Raw genomic sequence first — 9,862 nt, 5'->3', positions numbered from 1 at the left:
GCAGAGCTCTTCCAGAGATCATCACGGTCGCGTTTACGGCCTCCGTCAGGCAAAATAAAGAACGACTACAGCCGTCTGATGAAACCGCTTCATTACGCCTTTCTGATTGTACAGCAGAGACGGGCAACTTTGAGCTTTGTGAAGCACACACAGATGTTTTACTCACTATCAGCAGTCCTAATGTGAGATTATTATCACTTCTGACAATTATGTCAATTTATCCGCCCATCCATTCAGCTTTATCTGTTTTTGAGGATGACTGGGATTTTGCAGTTGTTCATCACAAACCCATACATGCCCAGGGAGAACATGCAAACTCAACACAAGAAGACCAACCCCCAAAGCCCAGTGAGGCAAGAGTGCAAACCACTACACCACTGTGCATTAACTCCTGGTTTGTGTCTAAGTTAAACTGATTAAATCAACATGCAAGCGTGTGATGTTTCCCATCTAAACACACATTCAGTGAAATTAGACTTTAGAAGTGGTTCAACAGTGTTTGAAAGTTGCCCCTGTCTGCTGCATGAAGATACAGAGGGGGGGGGAAGGTGTGTTGGGTGGGGCTGCTGGTTGTCTGTCTCTACTATCATAAGTCTAAAAGAAAAGAAGAATTCAGCATGGTACAAAAATCGTCAGTAAAAAAAGATGCTTTGCTGCCATGGAGTCAGAGGGGACGGGCTGGCGGGCGCGTCCGTGTTTTTACGCCTTCTCCTCAGTCGCCTCCTCTGCCGCTTCAGTTTCCTGCGAAGCGAGAAGAGGTGAGAGGCTTCAGACACCGGCGGAGGTGAGCTACCATCACTTACCTGGAACGGAATCCAACCAAACGGCTTACAAACGACAGTCTGAACCCATGTTATTCATGGCAACAACGCAGAAAAGACTTAACTTTTGACAATTTTCTGTTAAATAAGTGCTAAAAAAAACACACTTAGAATATGAAGAAAGTCCTCATTTCATCCACATGATGGCAAATTGAGGAATAATCGGACGAATAATCTGAGGAGACACTTTTAGCTTTGTTGTAATTGAAGACTGGAAGGCTAACTGGCACCTTGCTATAACTGATTAAAAAAAAGATGCTATTACAAAAGCAAAACATAAAAGCTTATGCAAACAAATCAAATTGGAGAAACGTCTTCTCATTGGCTGCTTTGCTGAAAGTCAGACAGACGGTGGGTCTCCTGTGTTTTCCAGCTATACTTCAGCATGTAGACAGAGGAGCGTGAGGATTAAACCCGCCACAGCAGTGATCCCACCTGTGTTCTTGTTTGGTGCATATAAAGCTATAAGAGGAATTTAGTTGTCAAAACACAGAACTGAAAAGAAAAGACCGTTAGCTTTATCAGTATTCAGATCAGGAAAGAAACAAAGCAGCTTGGTTCTTTGAAAATAGTTGAAATACACAAGTTCCCTTCACAGATTTCCATGGAAAGATAAACTAATTGTCCTAGATTAAAAAAAAAAAAATTCCAACAATATTTGTTTTCCATACAAGGTCCCATGTATCTCTGCACCTCAGTGAATAAACAGAATATCAAAAGCTCTCCTGTCTGCCTCCTCCGCTGGAGAGGAGAGCTGTGTGTGAGCCACAGCCAGCCAATCACAATCCCCATCATGCTAATGTAAAAAAGTTGTCCTTGAGTCAACTCGCCGGGCCTCCCTGCCTCTTCAGCGTCTCGCTGCGGTTCCCCTCAAACACACACCTGAGACACAGCAAAAAGCACGTCGTCCGCTCTGTTTATGATCATGTGTTAGTGTCCACACACACACACACACACACACACACACACACACACACACAGACACGGCAAAGCTGGGTTAGGAACACTCGGTCGTACCCTTAACTCTGACTGTCTCACTCTGCCCTCTGACTGACATCATGGAGGGCGCCATGCTTCTGATGGAGGACACACTGACGGACGGGCGAGACACATAGATCTGTGCATGTGTGTGTGTGTGTGTGTGTTCAGTAGTGAGGCATAGGTATGTGTTGGGTTTTGGAGAGATACAAACACATGAGAAGAAGGGTCATTCATCTGCTGAATCTGCATTTTCCTCATTATAAACGTCTTCAGCTCCTCTTCTCGTCGTACCTCATTGGTCTTGGTCTCTCCGTTCTGGGCGGGCCCGTCGTCCTTCTTTCCCTTGGGTCCGCCTTTCTTTGCCTTCACCCCCTTATCATCGGCCACCTTCTGCGCAAAACAAATGGTACACAAACTCAGGCGTCTTTTCCAAAACATCTCAGTCTCCGTCTCTGTTCACATCTTTTATAATAACTTACTGCACAGACTGTTCATGCGGGTGTATATGAGTTACTGTGGGACTGCTTGGATGTGTTGTGTGTGTGTGTGTGTGTGTGTGTGTGAGTGAGTGTACTTTACCTTCACGATGGCCTTCTTGGGTTTGGCCTCTGGCTTGGGTGGAGCAGGTTTCTACAAATTATAAAAGCTAGTTAGAAGTGATCATTTCCAGTGTGCATGCTTTGTGGATAAGCATGATTTTCCCCATGGATCCTCATTCAGTGCTCTTTAAAATAACTTTTCTGAAGCCAAAACAGCTTGACACTTTCATCAGGATGGATCCAGCGCTCCTGGAGGATTGGATGTCTCATGCTTACCAGAGTTAAATATCAGAATTGTGTAAAACTGAACCGACCTCAGACCACTGTGCGATGATTTTATCAGATAAGGAAAAAAATAAATAAATAGAAAATCAGCACTGCTCAGGGCAAGTAAGTTTGCTGCAGAAATTTTCCAGACTGATGAGTGTGAACCACGTTACCCCGAAGCCACGAGCTACAGTAACACTGCTGAGATCGAATTAAATCACATGATGGCTTCTCAGACTGGCTTCATGGTTCTTCAGAAATCTTGGACAATGCACCTAAAAACTAAAGGCTTACATTCAATTTAAATGGAAAATAATCAGCAATCTCTCAAACATTAAAAAAAAGTATAATTCTTTATCTCAATTGTAGCATATCTATATAAAGCATAGCAATTATCCACATTTGCAAAAAACTTATGTTAATTTGATCCGAGTGTTGAAATCATGCAAAGATGAAGAAATTACTATAAAACATGCAAAAAGAAATTATAGCATGCAGAACTTCTCTAAATAGCATCTCACTAACTGTATGCTACACATACCAGATAAGTTCACTTAGCATGAATAATCAATATGGAATGAAAAATGGCTAACACTGAGATTTACAGGACTTTTTGCATTTGCTAGTGCATTGTAATTATTACATCCAACATTTTCTGATATTTATTTAAGACTAGAAAGATGATTTTCCACGCTCACTGCACTAATTTGGATGTCACTGTGCTGATTTGACCTTTACAAGATCACATAAAAACAATATCAGTTTTGTTTTCTCTTAGAAAAAGCTTCCATTTAATTCTTATTCTGGTCAATTCTTTGATGTTCTATAATTTAACAATTTATTATGTAAGTGTTTTCTGTAATGTAGAGGTAACAACTGCCAATCACTTATAATGAGTAAACTGGGAAAGTTTAAAAGTACTATTGATTTATTGTTTGGTTTTACATAGAACCAGCCGATTCAGACCCCCGTTTCAAGAGAAAACGCATCGATTTTGTGTTTTTGTTTCAGGAAAGTTCTGCATTGACAAAGAAATTGCAGAAACACACAAAACGATGTAGTTTTCCAGTTGGGCCACTAGTGGGTGCTGTGTGCAGAAAACAATGCCGCATGGTGTGCATGCGCAGTAGCAGCGTTTCAGAAAAGTTGTGTTTTTCCCCGTTTACACAGAGACAGATCCTGAGAATTTAAAAAAAAAAGTTACAGAAGTTCTACCTTGGGAGCCATTTTCGAAAAGTCTTCAAGTAAAGTTGTAGTGTAAGCGAACACCATGAGTTTTGTGCTTTCAGCTAGAACAAGTATTCTTCTGTACGGGGCCTCGACTCGTAATGTGACTGTGAAACACAGTCCACTTGACCTAAGAGCAAATAAAGCTCTCCACTAATTTCCATTTTATTACAGGTAGACAGTTCTACTTCAGCAGTAAAGTTTATGCTTTGCTTCTGAGCGTGATTCACTTAGTTTCCACTTGAAGCAAGATGATATTGCTTTAGTCCAAGTAAATTTAGACTTTAAAAGGCAAACGTATCCACATAATGTCTAAGGATAGCACAATCTTCCTCCTCCTCCTCCTCCTCCTCCTCCTCAGCTTGAAACATCTGTTTTTCCACCTCCTCATCATCCTTCCTCAACTCTGACGCTTCAGTTTTGAGTGGTCTGAAAGGTTGATCTAATCCGTTTGAACAGTTCAACAACAGTCAATCTGGTTTTTGAACGCGAACATGCAAAAATACAAGCACATGCAAATTACGCAGGACAGATGGACCGCACATAAAAAATGACAACATATAGAAATGCACCACCTGTTTGACAGGGCTGCACTTACCACACGTAAAAGACATGCACATGCTAACTTGCATTGGTTACCATCCATGTCCATTAGATTCGATGCAAATCAATTACATTTCAAAAGCATCACTGAGCAAAAGAACTGCTGGAAGATTATTCTTAAAATCATGCAGCCCTGTATATCAACAAGGTGTTGCAACACAGAAATTAGACAAAGACAACAGAGAAAAGACGCAAACCAAGCCAGAGTCAGTCCTGGTGGACCACGTTTATGGGATGCAGCGAGGACCTTACTCTGAGCACTGGCAACGTGACACTTTAACTCTCATACGAGCGGAGGAAAAGAAAGGACAGCGACAGAGGTGAGGACAGGGACGGGAGAACGAGACTTACCGCTGACAGTCTGTCCGACCTTCTGGTGGGCTGCAGGAGAAAGGCATGATCAACGAGAGAGAGAGAGAGACAGAGACAGTGACAGAGAGAGAGAGAGAAAGAGAGAGAGAGAGATCAGTTGTACCTTTGTGGGCTGATCTACTTTCCAGCCTCTACAAACGTCCTGATGACTAACCCGTCATGTGCCCGTTCACTCAGTCACACACGCTTTCTCAGAACGGTGTCAAAACACGGCACGCAGACGCGACCACGCAGCACAGAAACACACAGTGTTTACCTCTTGCTTTGTGACTTTGGGGGCGTCCTTGCCCTCGGCACCCTCTGGGGACTACGGGAAACAAATGGCAAAGTCTTAATGATAATACTGCGCGTGGCTTAACCCGCTTTCACTGTGAAAAACATCATAAGAGGTTAAAATCTGGAGCTTGGCTGCGATGTTTAGGTGAATCTGATCTGCAGTCGTCCGAAAGTCAATCAGAGGAGCTTCAAGGTGATAAAGCTGAGTTGCAATACACAAAATACGGAAAGATCTGTAGAGCTCATGAAGCTGAAAAATAATGCTAAGATGTGCATAACCAATAATCCAATGAGAACTAGAATGCACAGTTCTAACCTTCAAAACATTTCAGTCCCTTTGGTTCTTCTTCAATTGTAAAGTAGCTATAATTTTGTGTAACACCAGTTGATATCATGGAGAGAAAGAAAGACTCTCAATTGATCAATTAATAAATATTCTGTATATTCAAAAGATACGTAAAATAGGTCAAAGAATGGCACATAAAAGTTAATTGCACGATCTATATATCATTCTACTTACCATATATGATACAAGAGACTAGCGCCATTCCATCACTGACAAGTTTCTCTCTGTATTTAAAGTATAATTATCATATTTTATGGTTTTAGACTGCAGGGACAATTTAAAGTCTGGATTTATTGTTATCACTACAGTCTTGTTTCACAATCCATCAAAGAAATGATCAATTTCCCCATTCAGGAATGATTGATTGTTTGATTAAAAGTCAATGGGGTCAACAATACAACTCATATAAAAGCTTAAAGGAACAAGGACACAACCTAAGATTTTCCTTCTGGAGCTTCCAGTGGCTGTAGAACAATTAGTTGAGAGCTTGTCAAATTAATAAATGAGATCTGGGTGACATTTTTTTCTCATTTAAAATAGAGTATTCTAATCATAATTCTCCGCAAAAGCCCGGTGAAATAAGTCTGTAGAATTTCTCTGTTATGAATCTGCGCTGTAATTATTATCAGATGATAACATGTGATGCTGCTGCTGAGGATGAGGAAGATGATGATGATGCTGATAGCTCCATTTTGATGCAGACATCGCGCTCACAGATTAAAAACACACATCCCCCGGGAGAGTAATGGCAGTCTTATAAACATGAATTCACCCGGACGTGCTGATTAACTGATCACATGAGGCGCTCCGGTGCGCGGCTGCAGGTAGGCACACACACACACACACACACACACACACACAAACGGAGGACGGTGTGCACGGCAGAGTCCACCCCCACCGTGCACACGAAACGTTGTTGGTTCAGCCTGCAGGTTGGCAATCGTATCATTTGCATGTGGGCGACCTCCGCCCCTGGAGGCCCCCCGTTCCCCCCATTCTCTGTCCTCAAAGGCCAAATTTGCGCAGACAATGGCAGTTTTTTTTTTTTTTTCAGGTGGCAGAAAGGCCAGGTTTCCATGCATGCGCTGATACAATGCGTCGTGCAGTTCTGTTTGGATAGACTCGACGGTCCTTTTTTCCCTTCTTTTGCTTTTTTTTTTTTTTTTTTTTTTTTTGATCACAGCAGCAATTGTCCCTGAGCCCCTCTTGCTTTATTCCCTTCTCTCCATCCGGCGCCTGCCATTCATCATCGCGGTAGAGACAAGAAGAGGTGGTGATTACTGTATATATTTTTCCCCCAATGTGACCATAAGCATTCTCCAGAATCGACTGAATCTGAACGTCGGAGCGTTCAGAGCGCGTCTCCTGCGGGGATTGGCGCGTCCCCGGTCCGTCCGGCGGCCGGGTGGCATTCACCGGTGCGCACCGTGGACAGCGTGGGGGGGTGGGGGGGGGAGAAGTGGCAAATAAAACGACCACGGGCACGGCCATTATTATAAACACGGCGCGATCTGTGGCGCAAATAATAATAATGACAATATTAAGAGAGGGTTGGTGAAAACAACGGGGACGCGCCGTAATGCACCTGGACGCAGCTCAAACTTTGGCATCGCTTCACCTGCTTTCGACGCACGAATCGCGCACCGCTATTTTCCCCGCTTCAAACGCAGGAGCCTGGAAAAAACTACAGAGAAGTGCGCCGGACGGACGGACGGCGCGGACACCACTCACCTTTCTCTTCGGCATCTTTCCGCGGGAATTAGTCTCCACCAAGCTGGGAGGGGGGGGGCGAAAAAAATGTGAGGTCAAACCCAAAGGGCCAAAAGAGGTGAATTTGAACTACCTCGAAATACGGGATCAATATCTAAGCACCTTCGATAATATGTTGATTATATGCACTCCCCAAAACTCTGTGCCTCGCGCTCCCATTGGCCGGAAGCGTCCGAATCTTCTCCTGTGCCGACTCCCGATTGGCTGCATGTAAATGAGCGGCCTGCGGCCATTGGCTGAGGTTTATCAGTGCCGCGCGCTGATTGGCCGCCAGTTGTTTGTGCGCAGAAAGTGGAGGCAGGCCAATAAAAGACAAGCCAGGCTCTCGGAGGATCTGGGTAATGTAGGATGAGAGATTGTTGGAAAATAAAATACAAAGGACCAGAAAAAAAAAAAAAACAACAACAACACAGGCACAATGGCACAATGTCAGCTCCAGAAGAGCTGGCAGGCTTTGTGTCTTGCAGGGTTTCCTGTGCTGTAAAGAGCTGGAGGGATCACCACAGCACATGACACCAGCTCCATGTGGGAACACGACACGCTGTAAAACAAAGCGACATACAAGGGCTGTAAATAGACCAATCGGATGGTATTTTAATCTGGTTTCTGGCTGTTAAAGACGTCTATTTGTCCATGAGAGAGAGAGAGAGAGAGGTGTAAAAAAATGTGAAGGTTAAATCCTGGATGTGTCATTTCTGTTATTACAGGCTACCAATAACACCAACCAATAATACCCTCTTCATATGCCACAGTTAAAATCACATGTGTGCATACTTTTTAAGCATAATACAAATAAATCTGGGAAAAAAAACGTGTTGGACAAACTTGACAAGGTCACAGGAACTCTAACAGACACCGACTGCACAGAAACAAAGAGAAATCCTGACAAACATGTCTGTTTATTTTTGTTTTTTGTAGCTTTAAGGAGTGTAATTCAAAGGGATCTACAGACAGCTTATGGGACCTTGAGGGTTTTGTTGTAATCCTCGGAGCCTTGAGGGCTGGAAATACAGCTAACAGGTCCATTGTGGCAGAGCCACTTGCTCCCAAAATTGCTTTTTTTTTTTGTTAAGACCAAACAACCCCCAGTGCAAAGGTTATCGCCTCTATCCACTTTATGATCTGTGGTTCATTCAGCTTAATCCAGATTCGGGGGACAGGAGCTGACACCCCGGACTGCTTACCTGAGAGACAGTCACAATCACATTCACTCGCAATATGACACTAATTCATATTAAACAAATATTTTTAGACCACAAGAGGAAACAGTTATTGCCTGTGGGGGGTAGATTCAGCCTAATAGTATGGATATTGAGGGGAAGTATGAATATGGGGGGTAGATATTGACAATAAACTAGAGTGGTCTTGGAAAATAGATGCGATTCGTCTGAATAAGAAGGACGAGGCGTCTCTGAGGCAGATGAGGTCCTTCAATATTTGCTGGATTATTCAGAACCTATTTTATGAGCACCATCCTTTGTGCTGTTGCATGCTGGGACAGCGTGGCTGATACCAACAGGCTAGAAAGGCCAATGGCAAGGTGGAGGTTGAGATGGACTCTGAACAGGTGATCTCCGACAGACGGAAACTGACGTCCATCCTGATCAGTGTCTCTCACACACTTCATGACATCCTGGTCAAAAAAGGAGCTCCCAGTTACACAAATCCCACCATCGTGATTTCTATTCTATTCTATTCTATTCTATTCTATTCTATTCTATTCTATTCTATTCTATTCTATATCCTTCTTAAGGTAGACACATTACTCTTAGCAGTAATGCAAAATGACTTGGTTGATAGAGAGTACTATTACTAGAATTAAATTAACTAAATTAATCAAATTACCATCCGGATTTTAGCCAGAGCTTCATATCAAGTCTCATTTTCCTTCATGACAAAGAACAGGCAACAAACCACGGCTTAACTATAATCATTTGTGCTTGAAATTTACAAACTACTTGTTTCATTGATCCTTTTATTAAGTGATCAACTAAATTGTGTGAATGTTTGCAGTTTAATTATAAGACTGGGTCTTCAAGTCTCTGTTGAATATATTGTGTAAAGGTTTAAAACACATGCGTGTATGTCTGTAAAAAATGTATGTCTGCTCTTTTTTCATCTTTTTTTTTTTCAACTTACAGTATAGAAAGTCCACTGCTGCTGAAGCTTTAAACAAATGGCACCCAGAAAGTCCTCCATGAAACAATGGCTTTCACCACGTTCAGCAATAATTACAAGCACCCTTCACATCCTACATGACATAGATTTTTTTTTTTTTTTTTTTTTAAACAGACAATAGGGGCAAAAAAACAATCAAGACAAATCAACAGAGGCGGCCTCCATTTTCTTAGGGAGCATCACAATAGACAGAGAAAGAGAGAGAGCTCCATCTGAGACAATAAAGAGAGCTTTCCTGCTCAATCAAACAAAACACTGCTCTTCCACAGAGACGTGAATGCAGTTTTTCAGAAGTTGACCCAGAACACACAGGAGCAGGTAGCTTGACGGCCGGCGCTGTGTTCCCACACAGATCCACAGCGTCAGCTGAATGGAGCGAAAGAACAAAGAGGAACATATGTACAAAACACAAAAGACCAATAAATGGAGGAATAATGACGCAATGAAGTAAATCAAAGTAGACTGGTTTTCTTTATTTTATT

At 42.6% G+C, this 9,862-nt stretch overlaps 1 protein-coding gene across 2 annotated transcripts; it reads right to left on the bottom strand.

The window, feature by feature from the left end:
* Positions 1–696: 696 nt before the first annotated feature.
* hmgn3 (high mobility group nucleosomal binding domain 3) lies at positions 697–7,357 on the bottom strand. 2 transcript variants are annotated; one of them, XM_030109685.1, is made up of 6 exons: positions 7,164–7,357; positions 5,067–5,117; positions 4,790–4,819; positions 2,382–2,432; positions 2,094–2,192; positions 697–741 (listed from the first exon to the last, which is right to left on the bottom strand). In XM_030109685.1, exons 1-6 carry the CDS (start codon positions 7,176–7,178, stop codon positions 700–702), a joined length of 288 nt encoding a protein of 95 aa, XP_029965545.1. In that variant the 5' UTR covers positions 7,179–7,357; the 3' UTR covers positions 697–699. The 2 variants fall into 2 exon arrangements, with proteins under 2 accessions (XP_029965545.1, XP_029965546.1); XM_030109686.1 differs by having other exon boundaries at positions 2,094–2,189.
* Positions 7,358–9,862: the final 2,505 nt, after the last annotated feature.

Source organism: Salarias fasciatus, chromosome 15 (genome assembly GCF_902148845.1).
Source record: "Salarias fasciatus chromosome 15, fSalaFa1.1, whole genome shotgun sequence".
NCBI lineage: Eukaryota > Metazoa > Chordata > Actinopteri > Blenniiformes > Blenniidae > Salarias > Salarias fasciatus.
This window is presented reverse-complemented; position numbering and strand designations above follow the sequence as displayed.